This window comes from Melanerpes formicivorus, unplaced genomic scaffold (assembly GCF_026170545.1).
Source record: "Melanerpes formicivorus ecotype bairdi unplaced genomic scaffold, bMelFor1.0.p_v2 SCAF_23, whole genome shotgun sequence".
Taxonomy (NCBI): domain Eukaryota; kingdom Metazoa; phylum Chordata; class Aves; order Piciformes; family Picidae; genus Melanerpes; species Melanerpes formicivorus.
In genome coordinates this window covers 7,697,779-7,714,628 of record NW_027142375.1, presented here as the reverse complement: position 1 = coordinate 7,714,628, position 16,850 = coordinate 7,697,779, and the positions used below count along the sequence as shown (strand labels likewise).

The 16,850-nt window shown below is 43.9% G+C and overlaps 1 protein-coding gene across 1 annotated transcript in view; it reads right to left on the bottom strand.

The window, feature by feature from the left end:
* Positions 1-16,850, bottom strand: part of RAPGEF5 (Rap guanine nucleotide exchange factor 5) — a 185,032-nt gene that overhangs the window by 77,966 nt on the left and 90,216 nt on the right. Inside the window, exons 10-11 of the mRNA XM_068152454.1 lie at positions 1,857-1,960; positions 1,444-1,532 (exon numbers count right to left, since the gene is read on the bottom strand). Coding sequence (XP_068008555.1) covers positions 1,444-1,532; positions 1,857-1,960 — 193 coding nt within the window. The remainder of the gene's footprint in view (positions 1-1,443; positions 1,533-1,856; positions 1,961-16,850) is intronic.

Below are 16,850 nucleotides of genomic sequence, written 5' to 3'. Positions count from 1 at the left end.
GGCAGAGAAAGAAAAGGTAGCAGGATGTATACAACATCTAATGCTTTATGCAAAGAGTGCCTTACATGTAGAAACACTGAAATATAATGCATAACACTAGTGAAAAGCTCATTGTTTTCCACTAAGATTGTAAGCTCATGAAAAAAAAGATTAAGCAGCCTATAAAAACGGGCAGCTAATGTCCCCCAGTCTGCATATAACAAACAATAATGGGGAAACTTATTCCGGATCCAACATCTGACCTTAAAGGGCCAAGGAAAGATCCTCACTACACTATCTAAGAGATGGCTCAAGTAAATTACACCCAGAACTAGTCTGAGGGAAACCACCACAGCCTCTCTCTTCACTAAATATTAATGTCTAGGCAGACAAAAGCAGCACTAGGAATACTGTGGTATCACCAGCAGACACTCTGTTTCTTCAAGGCATCCACACCTCCACACTAGGAATATGCCTATTGTCCCACTTTAAACTAATGAGTTGTTCTGAGAGCCCAATCCCGACGTTCCTCTGGGACTTGCAGACATTATTTATATTTTCAGTCACTTAAAAGGATTAAAGTGCGTTTATTCTCCGTAATCTCATTTGCAGCGAGAGAGAGATATGGGCAGCATAAGTTTTAACCCTACTGTGAAGGATCAAATGCACAGCCCCATTTTCAGCCAGCTGCCTTCCTCAGCTCTTCAGTATTCGGGACCTCTGAAAGTCTCCCCAGCCTGGCCGTTTTCATTAAAACTATCTATGCATTGAAGGTTGCAGGCACTTCTGATAAACTACCCCAAGAGCCCTAGGTGACAGCAAGCTGTGCATATAGGCAAGAGATCCAGCTGAAAATTAAACTACACGTCAAGTAGCTCGATCGATATAATAATTGCTCTAGGCTGGAACAAACTACAATCTCTGATTGAAGACACACAAGTACAATATCAGGCTATACAATGTGCCCTGGGTTATGAGGAAACTTATAAGCTGTGCTTATGGAACAGAAGATGTGCCAAAGTACCGGGGGGGGTGGGGGGGGTGGCACAACCGGGAGTTAACCAGGAGGCTGAAGTGCACAGCAAGTATTCGGATCAATATAACAACAGCTGCAGGCTAGAAGGAATGGCAACCTCTGCCTGGAGAGACACAGGTGCTGTGCCATGCCATGCCCGCCGCAGCCTGCGCTGCCCGGGCAGCCGCGACAGCCCAGCACAAAAAGGCTCCGGTTGCTGCTCCGTACGTGCGGCCCCGCTAACTACCAGCAGTTCTGCCCCGGGGCCCGACGCCCCGCTTACGGCTTCCTCCCCACATCGCTACGGGCTGAGCATCATCCTGGCTGCCGATTTTCGTCCGGGGGTGCCCAGGAGCGACCTCCACTCTTGCCGGCACAAAGACCGGGACCTCTTCCCCGTTCCCGCCCGGAGCTGCCGCCACCGCTTCCCCGCAGGGCTCGCTCCTTACCCGTCTCTTTGTCCTGTGCGGCTTCCAGGTGCAGGTCGCTGAGGAGATGCTCCAAAATCTTCTCCGGCGTCCCCGACACCACCACATATCTGTCGGAAAGCAAAGAGTCCCCGGAGTCATCCTCGGTGGAGGACTGCGAGCGGCTGCTCCACTCGTCCTCCTCATCCTCCTCGTCGATGTACTTGAAGTAAGGCACGTCGAAGGTGGGCAGCGGCCGCTCCCCGCCACGGCCCGCCAGCGCCTCGGGCACCCGCACCCTGCCGCTGCCCATCGCGCCCCTCTCCCGCCGCGCCGCCCCCCTCAGGCGCGCCCCCCGGGGGCCATCCCGCCCTGCCGGGGGCCGCGGCCGCCGCCACCCCGGAGCCCGGCCCGGCCGGCCCAGCCCCACGCTCCCGGAGCCGCGGAAGCCTTACCTCCCGCGCCGCTCGGGGGCCGGGCTGCGTGACCACACCTTCCGCAGCACCAGTGCTGCGCCGGCCTCCTCCCGTGCCCGCTCGCCGCCGCCTCCATCGCTGGCCTTCCGTGCACAGGAGAGGGAAGAGAGCGAGAGAGAGAGCGCGGTCAGTGCCCGCCGCCGGCTCTGCCCCGCCGCCGGAGGTCAGAATCAGAAGGGGGCTTTGCGCTGAGGGGCAGAGAGGAGGTACGGGCTGCCCTTTGTGAGCGGCACTCGGCATCCCCGGTGCCATTCTAATTCGCAGGAGGGGGCGGGGGGGATGCCAGTCCCTGTGTCCCCGAGGTGATGGCTTGCTTAATTCCCCGCCGGTCGAATACAGCAGAGGACAGGTAACGACAGGCAACGACAGGCAGGTAGCGGCATGCGCTCTCACAACACAGAAGCAGATACACCTTCTGTAAAGGTTCTTTTCTGTGCTTCAACAAAGGCAATAAAAACAGCGGGACAGTCATACAGTGTCTGTCTCTGAGCACCTCTTCCAATATTCTGTTTACAAATCTCCCTCTGGAATAACTTTTTAACTTGGGAAACAAACACCCGCACAGGAAGTCAAAGCCCAGTGACAGCCCCGTGTGTGAATCTCGGCTAAGCTGTGGTTTGAACCCTGTTTTCCCCTTGGCTCCCTGAAACAGAAGGGAGCTGGAACATCATCCATTTCTGCACAGGCAGCCTGCACCCAGAGGGAGAGCTGAAGCCAGAGACCAAGCTTTGCTGTTGACTGAACAGGGCTCGTTGAAACACAGCCACTGCCAAAAAACAGGTCGCAGGCCCCTGCAAGGTCCTCCTGGCAGCTTCAGTGACCAGAGAGAGTGAGCAACACAAAAGAGGCAGCTGTCTCAATGAAAGCACATCCAGCAGTTGCTGTTCCTCTAATTCTGACCTGGTTTAGTTATATCACTCAGTATGTCAAACACACATGAAGGCAAACCATGTACTAGTCAAAGGAGAGAAAAAAAACAGATCTGTACATTAAGTCGACAGTACCCAGCACTAACAAAGGCTTCAGGTGGCTTAAAAATTGCTGAGGAACAGCTCTTGGCCAAACAAGGGGGGGTGGGAGGAAAATCACTTTGTGATCCCTCTTTCTATTATTTTATTTCCTGTTTCAAGAATCTGCTGCTTCTGGTTGTCACTGTGGTACAGGCATGTCCAAAAATGCAACCCCTGCCCTGAAGAAGTTTTCTTTATCAGTAAAACAACATGTAGAATTGATCTAGTAAATTTCTGCAAGGTCAGACATACAGGTACTGAGCCAATTAATGTCAGATATTCATTGTAACACTCCCAGGGGACACTACTGAGCAGCCGCGTTACAGCAACACTGATGCATAATTGTAATCTTCCATTTCCCCAGCCGTAGGTTTTTGTTGCCTATGTATTTGAAAAGCTTCAATGGAAGAAGCAGCAAAAGAGGAAGAGAGGAAGAACAAGAAATAGGGGAAACATTAAAGCTATTCAGTAACAGGAAGGTTTATCCAGACAAATAAATCTCTCCAATCCTCCTTTTTCCCCTCTGCCCAAATCCTCATTTCCTTGTGCTCACTGGTACTCCAAACTGCAGCCTGTATGGGACATAGCTGTGATGCATGGTGCTGTCTTTGTACACACCATCAATTTCCACATATATGGGAATGGATTTTAAGCATACCCATACATACATTACATATGTAAGCAGCTGGCAGCAAGTCAACGGGGAGCACCAGGAAGGCAAAAGCTCTCTCACTGAAAGGACACTAACAATGGTTGTTCTGGAAGATGGTATTCGGTGTTCCCTCTTCAGCATCTCACCAAGCAGAAGCATTTTCAAGAAAACCTTTTGGGTGATTGTATGTAGATTAACAGGATAAAGTGCCCCAATAGTGAGATTTGTGCAAGGCTTTTCTGCTTGTCCTTGCCTGGTTTATCAACTTCAAGGAAGAGAAAAACCAGTCTATTATGTCAGGAAAGAAAAAAAACAATATGCAAAACCAAGGCCAATCAGATTCATTAGCTATAATAATTACTGCCTAAAAAAGGTAAGGGTTAGAGAATTCATTTACTACACTGCCATCTTCCATTAAAAATAATTTCACTTTAAGGGAAGAATTAAGTATTTCATTGAAATCCCATCTAGGCGTAATGTGGGTTTTGTGTTCAGTCAGACCCTTTAATCACAGCATGAGCAACCAAAATTAACCTGAACAAAGCAAAACACAAACACTAGTCCGATGTATTTTCCCAGTTTCACTACAGATATTACTCTAAAATGACATCAAGGCACGCTTCATTTGTCGGAATCCTGAATGGTCCATGAAATAATTTATTTTCGCTGGAAGAAAACCAGGCTGCTCTCAGCATGCTCCATATAAATCCAGCAGCAGATGAGGAGGAGGATGCAAGGGGCCCCCAAGTGACAGCCGCGTGTACTGAAGAGCAAGGCAGCACCCGAGCAGCCTGACTCAAGAGGCACTCTTTTCATATTGCTAATTAACAAGGTAGACTCCCAGCACTTCCTCAGACCCTTACACAGCCCTTGCTTAAGCAGCCTGCACTGATCACGCAGGAGTGCAGCGGCTCAGCGTTACCATTGCTCTCATTTTATGGTGAGGCAGATGCAATGGGGCAGAGAGGCTGTGGCAGGGTTGTGCTGCAGATCAGCAGCGGAATTGCAGTTCACACAGGTGACACTACACTGGCATCTTGGCTTTGAGCCCCTCATGCTGTTTATTTGACTTTCCTCCAGTTCCTGAGGGTGGGAAATGACTCCCAGCAGCCTGGGTCAGAATACATTTGGACTTGTGATTTCACAGAGTTGGGAGAGGCAAAGGTAAGCACCAGAGATGTCACAGGGGTGAATCACTGACTTCACATGTGGCCCTGAGCAAGTCACTTGTATAGACTCCCCCTGCTTTGTCCCCCCAAAAGCACCACTTGCATCCTGGTTCGATGTCACAGTCAATCCTTGGTGCACATTACCCATCGCTAACAAATTTAGCCAGTGTCCATGAACCTGTGTGTGTGTCAGCTAATATATTTCACATTTATTACAGCTTTTAACTAATCATCTCATGATAGCTAAACACAGCACTATCAACTGCTACGTCACTTCCCAGCAGGAGTTTCCAGGAAACAGTAAGGCCCTCTGAACTCAGTGGATCTTCCAACCAATATTATGGTCAATTTTATACTTCTCTCACCCATCTCCCTAATAGTGAAATAAGCCACTTATCTCCTGGGTAATATATTTTAACACTAGAGAAGCGCTACCTTTCTTTTCAGTGTGAAAGGAGCCCTGGAGTGTTATAAATATTTATATGCTTACAGGCATGAAGCAGCTGGGAGTCCTTGTTTAGAGGGCATTAGCTTGTGCAGGTTACACTTTGTGTAAGTAGGAATATGACCCTCTGAAAATTACCATTGGGGAGAAGAAAGCAGCGGTATCTACAGTAACACAGAAAACATCCACAGTGTGCCAGCTTCCCTGTGGAAGATCTTAAGTTGCTGGGTTACTTGTAATTGACATGAATCCAATCTCTGGCCAAAGTAACCAGTAGCTTTGGTATCAATCAGGGATATTTCCATGTCCCTTGAATTCCTGAGTTGGGCCTTTCAATTAACTGAAAGAGGAACCAACATCCAGAATGTGCTGCCTCCACTCTTCCTCTGAGAAGCATCCACTGCTAGCAATAGCATTGTGAAGCTGTTTTATTTTCTGACAGAAAACAACAGTATGCTCTGCGACAGACACAGTATATTCAGAAGCCTGCATCCCTGAAAAGAAACGGCATGTTCACCTCATTCCTCTACAGGACAGGACAACTGTGCAAAGATTTCTTTCTTTATCTTACCCATTACTGAAGTGCCCATTGGTCTGGAACACCCCTAACTAGCAGTCCAAAACAAGCTCTTCCCAATGGCAGAGCTTTTCTCCAACATCTTTCTAGGTGCCTTCTTTTCAAAACGGACCTGACCCAGAGCTACCTCAGCAAACCAGAGAGCAAACCAGATCCAGAGAGACTCCCACACTGCTGGTTTCAATTGGTAAAGAGGTGATACAGCAATTACAGATAAGCTTAAACCACTTCTGAACTTAATGGAGCATGGAAAATTCAGTCTGCAGACAGATTTTCCTGCTGCCAAAAAACTGAGCAAAGGCAAAGGGAATCTTCTTTGGGCAACAGGCAAGAAAGCAAACTTTACCCAGGCTATCTGCTTCAAAATCACATTAAATAACAAATAAATTACCTCCTCTAGGAGTTACAGAAGGCAAGAACATTTTGTTTTCATAGCATAAATTGGTAAAACTGACTCAATGTAATCAGATAATTCTGGTAAACTTCCGTCTCTGTGTCATTTCAGCTGGTGCCAGGGCATCCCCATGAGGGGTAAGGGAAAAGGCACACATGAAGAATTCCTGGGGCTGTTTGTGTTCTGAAGACGAGACCCTCCTCCCCTAATGAATCCATGGAGCTTCCCTGCACACACACAAATATTTCCATGTAAGAGGTGTGAAATAAAAGAGCAGAAGCTGGAAGGGAGCTCAAAAGCACAACTGTAAACAGGCTTCCACTACAGCGCAGGGAAGGCACTCAATAAGGAGACAGAGCAGGACAAAAGCCACTAAATAACAAGATCCTCACTTTCAGAAGAGTCACAGTTTTCCTGGGCAGGTATCTTTTTGCTTGGATGTTACAATCAAACCCTGGCACATATCATCCAAGCAAAAGAAGAATTAGAAGAACATGACAAAGACAGAAAGGGTTATTATTGTTATTACTACTACTACTACTACTACTACTACTACTATGTCCTGCTCCCTCACTAAGGCTCTGCCTTTTTCTGTATACACCTATTGAGGACCTGCACTGGGACATGGTCAAAGCAGAAACAAAATGCCCTCTGCTGAGACGCTGCTGTATCCACTGCGAAATTTGGCAGCACCTGCCTCTGCAGTGTGGCGCTGAGGTCTCCAAACCCACTCACTGAGAATTAGATTAGACACAGCAATAGAGTTACAGCTGCTTTAGCTCAGAGCTCTGTCCAGGCTTATTACATCACAGGATCACCAAATGTTAGGGGTTGGTAGGGACCTCTGGAGATCTTCAAGTCTAACCCCTCTGCCAGAGCAGGACCATAGAATCTAGCAGAGGTCTCACTGGAACGCATCCAGACAGATTCATAAACATCTGAGAGAAACAGAAATCCACCAGGGAAGTTAAAATGCCTTACACAGTGATTATTTTGGCTCTCAGTGACTTCTGACCAGTCAGCTAAACTACAAAACACCTTAAATAGCTTGACTACCACCCTCCCCAGCAAAGGGTACCAAGGGATTGTACAAAAACTTCCCAGTAGTCTCATGCTGAGAGATGCACAACAAAGAGCCGACATTCGGCTCTACAAAACCTCAGAATTTATCAACTTCACAAATGGTTGTAAAATGAGCATGAGCCACATCATGAGGGGGAAAAAAAAAATAAATCAAATCCTTTGTTGCTGCAGCCAATTTTGAATATCACATCTGATAATGCACAGAACAAACCCTTTTAGAAAAACTGTTGGTGCTGTCATCTGCATGCTGAACATCTGCGGCAAAGGCAACGTTAATAGCAAGTTACTTTTGTAGAGGGGTCAAAAGGACAGTGCTTGTAAGACAGAGATGACAGACAACAGGCATCAGGGAAAAGATTAATATCCCTACATAGTCATACATCAAGGAACTCAATTTTTGCCTGTAATCCCAAAACTGCTGAGAGTAGGATTATTTCTGCTTTCCCTATTACTAGGAAGAAAGAAACCACTCATGGGAATAGGGCACTGCTAAATGTGAGCCCTTATGTGAGCAGAAAGGCTGCGGTTAGGTCCTAGAGCAAAGAAAAAAATGCTCGGTTAAGTGACATTCCCAAGTGGTGGTCCCACCACAACCAAGGTTGGACTCACTGTGCAGGACACTTGAAAAACATTAACCATACAATTCAAGAGGAGCCTCACGCAGCATTTCATAGCAGGTTAATAGCAAGAAATGCCCCAAACTGAGACTGAATTGTCCGTATCCCTGACTGGCCCACTGTTGCCTCCAAGTATTATCATTTAAGATGACAGCCCGTCCATGGAGCAAGTTTAATGAAAGGAAGCAACACCTCCAATACTGGAAAAGGACATACTTTCTAAAATAACATGAAAAAAACCCATTACTGGTATCACAATCACTGAAGTACCAATATCATAACCTCAACACTCTACAACCCTCTGTTAGATAATGAAAAATGTCTTTTTAAGACAACTGAAGGCTATGTATTTCAGTTTTCCCTTTCTTGGAGTACATGCTCTTCATAGCTATTAGTAGAGAGGGTTGACAGCTTGACAGGGAGCTACCACCTTGGCAAGGACAATCTAGGAAAGACCTTCTCTCTGTAACTGTACAAAAGCAAAGGGGAAAAAGAAAGGGAGAGGTAGGGGAGAGAGACCGACAAAAGACGTGAGAATGGTATTAATATTGTTATCATTCTCTCACAGCTGGCAGGGCAGCACTTACTTCAAAAATACCTAGATGTGGAAGAATTGCAGGCCTAGAGCACGTTTCTGTGTAGAAAAATCTGCTCTACATCAGGGAAATTAATGTGACCATACCACAAACAGCGGCAGAACATGTTGGTCTGAACAGAAAGCAGCCTGCCAGGCTACCCTCACTGCCTGCACATACTGCTCACTTCCAGGATGGCAGGGCTTCTGCATCTCTTACCCTCCGGGAGCTTATCATGCCTGGAGGTCCAGGTCCCAAGGTTCCCAGAGTAAGTGGTAGGAAAATTAAATCTACATTTCCGCCCTTAGAGAGTTTTGCAATTTCTTCACAAGGGGAAAAACCAAAAAGATTGAAAACCATCCTCCCCACCCCCCCCAAGGATGTGAAGCTTCTTATAGGACAAAATTCAAACACCAGACACATCCCTCTTGCATATGTGGTTAAAGCAACAGTTCAATCTCCCAGCTACAAAGTGTGTCTTCTAGGGACGGCAGTGGATACAACCCTAGCTGCAGTGACAAACCTGAAGGAAGTCATACAAAACCGACAGGATTTATGTCTTGGACAGGAAGTTGTGAGCACTGCTGAGGATTCAAGAACTACAGACTTAACCCAGATACCCCACGACTGCAGACATATACTACTATTGCTATATGCCTCAGGGGAATGGAAGATTGACTAGATATACAGAAGTTATGCTTGAGATAAATGTTACAACGGAAGGGTGTAATCCAAGAGCTTACTGGGATGTAAGGGGAAACAGGTAACAACTTGATTAACATCTAACATGGCTCAGACTTGGCTCCTACAGCAGACCACATACAGCTTTCACACACAAATGAAACCTGCAGAAGACAGCTCACTGACATTAGTGGATTTAATTTATTAACATAGACTAATATTCACCTTGGTGAGGACATGTGTACAAAGGCCTTATGATCTTTACAATGGACATAGCAATAAATAAATTCTCCTGCAGGAAGGGAAGAGAGATGGCAGCAAATATATGATGCTGTCAGCTTTATACTGCTCTAATTACCAGTGTTGGACATATACAACCTCTAAGTCAAACAGACAAGATTGCTGACCCCTTTCTTTTCCAATTTGTACCTGGTGTAAAGTAAAATACTATTTTAAAATATTACTTATTTCCTATCTGCCAGAGAAACCTTTGTCTCTTGCCTTATGTCCACAGAACCTCTCAATGTTGACAATGTCATTACTCTGATTTAAAACAATTATATACACACACACACACACACACACACATACATTACCCACATTATAAGCCACAACTGCAAAATTGGAAGACTAAAAATTGTCCATCAAACTGAGGTGCTGCTCATTACATTTATCACTGTAAAGCATACCTCTTTTTATTGAAGCATTGTAGTCACACATCTGATTTTTCATGAGATAATAGCTAAGGCTAAGTAAAGCTGGTTCTGGCCTCACAAAAATGCCTAAGTCTAACTCTAAAACAAAACAAACAAACAAAATACATAAAGCTTAAGCTCGTTCTCAGGGACTCCAGGACCATACTCTTTCAAATGCAATGACATTTAATACAAGGTTCTAACAGCAAGTGTCACGAAAAACACTAAGGGAGTAAAAAAATCCCAAAGCTAATGTTTAAAGTAAAACCAATTAATTTAACTTCCAGCCCAACAGCTGATGTCACAAAGTAGAGCCTATATCCTGTGTTTTGGTGGTTGTTTTCAACTAAAGTTAGATGAAGTCTGGTGATTTCTTTTGAGAAAAGACTAACTCACTATTAATACAGTTTTCCTGGGATTGGATGATGGTTTTAACTCCCTCTGAAACAGCCTGAAATGACCAGCCTTTTTACTAATGCCTTCTAATGGTTCTTTTCTTGGTAATTAATTCATGCATCTAAATCATTCAAAAATAGATAAGCCACTAATCACTCACAGCCTTGATAATGTATCCTAAGTAGACAGCAACATGTAGAGCATGCAATAAGGCTGCCAAAAAGAAAAGACAAAAGGATTTAGAAGGAAAAATAAAGCTTACTTCTTCCACCTAATAGCAGGAGATTTGATTCTGCATTTATTATGTAGGATAAAAGCTCTGTGATGTCAACAAACAATCTACTACAGAAACAAGACAAATCAGGCTGGTTTTATACAGGATGCTTTTTACTAATGTTGCATGCACAGGAGCAAATTAAAGGCTCTCTTTTTCTCTCTCTTCTGCTTTGATGCAAGGTTTGTTGTCTACATTTAGCAAAAGTGAAAAACAAAAGAGTAAGGAGAGGCAAGAAAGAGCAGGTTAACAATCAAGCAGCTGTTGTCAGCAATAATTAATTCAAAAGTGGAGGTTATAGCCCACAATAAATAAAGGAATTTTATTGCAAGATCACCATGAGAAAGAGTGCTTACATTACAAAGTGATACTTTACATTAAGGAATTCTTCAATACAAGGGTGGTGAGACTCTGCAGTAGGTTGCCCAGAGTGGTTGTGGATGCCTCCTCCATGGAGGTGTTCAAGGCCAGATTGGATGAGGCCTTGACCAACCAAATCTAGTTGAGAGGTGTCCCTGTCTATGGCAGGGAGGTTGAAGTGGATGATCTCTGAGGTCCCTCCCAATCTAAGCCATTCTAAGATTCTATGATTTATATTTCTCCCATTTTATTATTTTAAATCATAAATATAACAAAATATATAAATCATAAATAATTCCAGATGGAATTAGGTACTTGCTGCTTAGCTAGCCACACACTCTCCAAAATAATTTCAGTCTGAATGCTGGGAGTTTCCTCTCTGCCTTTTTAGATTATACAATTGTGCCCAACTTTAGGAGAGAGCTAAGTTAGTTATACCAAGAGCAATCTCAATATTTATTCATGTTACGGAATGAAAAATGTATTGTTCCCATGGCAACTGGTAAATCACACAGTATCTGCAATGAAATGCAGAGCATCTTGAGTAAACACTCATCTGTGTGGCTGAGTGTCCTCCTCCGCACAGAATGGTTCCTTTGTGGAGGAATATGCATGATTTCACTCTCATCTATGAGAAGTTGATAGAACTAATCCAAAATGTTATTTTTGTATGAGGCAATTTAACCAGATCTATCACTGAATTGATATTGACTAAAAGACTACACACTGCACATGCTGCGAGGTTTTGCCTCAATCAAGACTGTGAAACCTTGCAAATGACAGAGTGCGCCTCTCAAACTCCCTTTGCACTTTGACACCAGAAGACCATTCACAACAGCACTAGGAAAAAAGTCTTCCTGCCAGTGTGAAGAACTGCCAGATGTACAGCAGCACATCACACTGGGACAGCTGGAGCTGTAACTGCTTCCAGCCATCTGCTCCACCCTTCTGATGGATGTTGCCAGCCCCAAAACAAGGACATCTGATCTACCCTTGAAGCAGCCCTAAACTAGGAGCAGCTCCTTGTCTTGCCGAGCTCAGATACTACCAGCAGCTAACACCCAGCCTCTCCTTGACAGGACCTCACCTCCTCCCCAGTCTTAAACAAGACAACACTGACCTTTGACTGTATTTCTCTGTTACGTTTTTCTAGCTCTTCTTCTCCAGCCACCATCATGCCTGCAAAGGCTTTCTTCCCCATCCTTTTCACACAAGATGCAGCATCAACACCAGTTTCTTGGGTAAGTAATCTCCCTTAGATCACTCCCTTTCTCCTCTCTCAAAATGTCTTCTCCTTAACTTTCTTAGCAACCTGAATAAATGTCACCTCCAGGAAGAATTAACAACTGCTCTTTACCACCTCCTTATATCACACTACATGCACAGCAGTTTCTTCGGCCACCAAGGACTCCATTTGAGGATGCATATGCCCACTGACACATATTATGTCCTAATCTCAGTTCTCTTCCTTTCACCATATTCCATCACTGCTGGCTGGCCAGCACAGCCAAGACCACCCTGACCTTGCCAAAACCTATGTTGTCACCCAAGAAAAACTAAAACTCTCATGTATTTCCTATCCTGACCTGCCTTCACCCACTTCTGACTTCAATTCCTCCCTGACCATCATAGCTTCATACAAGTTCTGTAGCTTTACACAGGATTATAGTCTTTTTGTGTACATGCTTCACATTTCATCTAACCAACTTCTTCCTCCTTATTCAGGAAAATATTTTTATGTTATATGTTTCAGGAAGTCACTCTCCTAAGTCCTTCCAGTAATGACTTCTTAAACCTGTTTACTTTGTCCCTACTGGGCTCTTTGTACCTGGTTGGTCATTTGCTATTTGACCTGAACTATGACAGATAAGGAGGTGCTGTGGGTGAAGAAGAGGCATGCTCTGGTATTCATCATCTTTCACAAAGCATCTGAGAAAAGGAAAGATAAAATGAGATGTGTGAAAAAATGGCCAGGTCTTAAGTCCTAATAAAACCCTCTGGAGAGGGTTACAATATTCAAGTACTCCAGGGAAATAACTAATGATCCTTTCTTCGGTTTGGTCATGTTTCAAGAAGCAATCACCCAAGTTACTAAGTGCCTGAGACTGCCTCAGTAATTGCAATGATTTATTTTATGCATCATCATAACTTAGGTCAGAAGGACCTGTGCCTCACGGACACTGTGAATTTTAGCACAGATATTGGAGGATTAGGAGACTGCCATCAGAAATACAGAGACCACAATGACTTAACTGGTGGGCAAAAAAAAAACCCACCACACAACAAACAGACTATTTTTTTAATCCCAGGTATCTAAAACATTGTAAATAAAATTAATGATATTTTCAGGTGAAGTTACTTACATTTTCCTCTGCTCCCTTAGAATGCAAGTGATCCATCTAATGTAGCTGAAGATGTCTGTTATGAATTATTTTTCCAGTGTAAGTAATGAATGTGCAGTGTAACTACCCACTCAGTAAAGACAACAGAAATCCTGTTGTCTCTGTCTTATGCCTCTATCTATCCCAGAGGAAACTTTGTGCAGTTGTCTTTCTCCCTCTAGCCTTAGTCTGTATTAGTGCATTAACAACCATGAAAGCAAGAGACAAGACCTTAGGCTCATGAGCATTTACTTGATGTAAAAAGTACAATCTTTACACCTAGGTACTTACCTGACCTACCAAAATGATGCTACACTAATGCATTTTGTGAGGGCACACACCCACGATGCAGGAGGATAATGTTTACACAGCAACAATTAGCAGCTTCTTGGGCATCCCCATCCTCCCGAAGTGACCTAAACCCCATTCCCCAATCACCTTTCCTTCCAGCTATGTGAGGCTTCACTGGCACAGAAAATATCCTTAGGACAGTGAAAAGTTAAAGTGCTGTCATCACCAGAACTTCCAGGGTATTTGAAGATCTTTAGGATGCCTCCCCTCCACCTCCATAAATTTCAAACTGTCGCCCCAGGAGAACTAATATAAAAGTGTTGCTAACCTTCAGTACTGATTTGTTGGGGTTTTTTTTTTCTAGTTACTGTGTTTCAAGGTTAGCAATGTGGAAAACACTAAAGTATCCCGGTTTTCAAGGTCAAAATGAAAACCACAGCAAGAATAGCCCACAGGAACTTTCATTCATTTAGTATTCAGGATGCACACTTTCTGAATATCAAATCACGAATTCACTGCCAATTCATCAGATTTTAAGCTCTAGCCCATTAAAAATTAGACTATGCTAAAAATAAAATGCAGGTTTTTATTTGATCTGATTAAGAAGTTTCTGCACAGCGTGAGCTAAGCCTCTAATTATCTGTATATTATCTCAATTGTTATTTCGATGCAAGCAAGTTCATATCAATGCATTTTAATGGCAAATATTCAGAGGCTAAAAACTGGTAAAAGCAAGGGAAGTCAAAAAGCTGAATGTCAAGATGCTAAAATTGAAAAGGTTTCTCTGTATTGTGTGTGCCAGGAAAGGAAAAGCTCACAACACATTTGGCAGTGATTTCCCATGATGAAGCATCTCTCCAGGGTTTTAATTTCTGTAAAAGCCCCTAGTCCATTTACAGCTAACTCCTTGCCCTTAAGAACACAGGTAAAGTTCATTAAATGTATTGTCTAAGGTACAACAGTGAAGAAGTTCTGCTGTAGCAAGCACTCAACGTGTGCATGGAAAGTCATAAGGGGGGGGGAAAAAAAGGAGGCAAAAAGGTTTGGAACAAATTATTTGTTATAAAAGCAAAAGTCAGAGGGGTATAATGGCATTACATGTTGTGCTGCATTAGCAAAATTGCCCAGATGAAGAACCCACAGAATGGGAAAGCGTTATTAGATCTTAATCAATGAGATTACTTTTTTTTTCCAAGCAGGCTGGGCACCCAACCATTTGATGCAGAACCTTTCTGTGCACGAGAGCACTGGAACACCAGAAAGCACAGTGTTAATGAAATACAAGGAAAATGGCAAATGCCTATGAGATTATAGTTGATTTTCACATTACAGTGGCCAAGCAACTTTTGCAGCTTGCTGATATTCCTGCTGGAATGCCATTAGGCCTTTATTTCCTCCTACAGCAGGTAAGGCATGAATTTCTATCATAATTAAATTAGTAAATTGCCTTTTTTTTCTTCTTTACTGTCTCTATTCTTAGGGGGTCCTTAATAGATATATTTTCACACCATACAAAGTGAAAGCTAATAGCTCTTTAAAACAACAAGTATATGCATGATTTGCTGTATAGCTTTTGTCTAATACAAATATTGACTATTTACATGTCACTGCAATGAAAACAGTATGTGTCAATTGGTCAACCAGCAAATATTGGAGTTTAAGTGCATTGCTCCAGCAGCTGAGAAGGGAAAACGCTGTAGTGGAGTTGTAGCCTTTTTCCTTAGGTGGTAGAAAAGGAAGTTTTGCACCAGGGAAGAAACAGTAGTATCTGTATGTATACATAAGTGTGTCTGTGTAACAGCTGAGGGTGGATGCATGAGAACAGACCGAGCACAGGGAGCATACGGCCACCCAGTACAGAAACAGAGTAACTCTGTTCTGTGGATGGCTGTGGATCCCACACAAATTAGCATAGATACCCCCAGATCGGTTGCAAAATTGCAGCGTGTTCCTTAGCTGCATAGGTTCTTATAAACAATGCCTAAAATTAAATCAGAGAGGCAGATTTTTAGGGGTCTCCTGAAATTAAGGCTATAGCTGCACCTCTGAAAACAAAACCAAAAGACTAATGAGGGCCATCTTTACAAAAGTACCTGATTTGGGGGTCCCACATTAAAAATCTGTCACCTGAAGCAATCTCTCCAGACTTCAAAAATTAAGCTGCTTCAACCTAACTATAGCATCCTTCAGCAAGCCTTCAGTGCACCCTAACTACTCAAACACCACATCAGTGTGGAAGAGCATCCCGAGTGCCAATGTTCACAGTGCTCCAGGAAGCAAGGAAGCAGCACTCCCGTGCACAAACGAGGATCTGAGACACTAAGACATTCAGTCATTAAGCCTAAGGTCAGAGGAAGCCTGCACTAGACAGGGAGCTCCCAAGTCCTCTCATGACACCTCAATTCCACCAACCACTCGTCCTCTTCAGGACGGCCACTGTGGTAATGTGTACCTACAAAGAGTTACCTGCAAGGTAACCCAGGGAAGAGAGAGCCTGCATTTGTCACTTTTTCCATCAGCAGACACTGGATGGAGAGCAGGGGAAAGGTGACATTGACAGCCCTAACATTCCCAAAGTAGGGGCACAGATCTTTGTATGAGTCTCAAATGTGATGTCCCAGATTCAGGTTTTGATCTGAAGAACTGGAAAGGAGACTGAAACTTTTCAGAAACTGCTAGATGAAAACCCGAAGGAATCTGAAGAGAGGAGGAGGAGAGGAATGTCAGAACAGATGGGTCACTAGGAAAAAGCAGCTTCTTTATGTTACCAGCTAAGACAGTGTGTAAATTAATGGTTATTTCTACAAGATGAAGCAAAAAATCCCTAAGCAGTTGTTGCTTTTAGCAAGGTTTGCAGTCTGTTTAATGAATAAATACCTACAGCACATGCACACACCTAGGCATGTATCTACAGAAGGAAAACATAAACACCCCAAGTTCCTTACTGAAGGAGAATTCTGCCATATCCTGTCCTGAGAAAAGCCAAGATGCAGGATGCTATCACCTGCCATGTGCAGGATTTGATGGATTCCTAGTGGAGCACTCCTCTGGAAAATCTTGCGGTGCCAATGACAAAGAAGGTGGGACAATCCCCAAATCCACCCAGGCTTAACAAGCTGCTTCTGCCTCTGCCAGGAATAGAAGTAAAGAACTCACTGTAAAGGGATTTTTGCATAGAAGCCACATGCTTCTTTTACACAAGTTCATCAAATCTAGGAAACCAAGAAGAAATCAATGTAGCCCAATGATCAGTTCACTACAGGTACTGTATACAGACCAAGAGATTATTTGGACAGACGGAATCAATGTGTTGATTCCACTGAAAAGATTCAGGTTTCACCTTATGAGGAGACAAAGTCAGATTGTTGGTGCA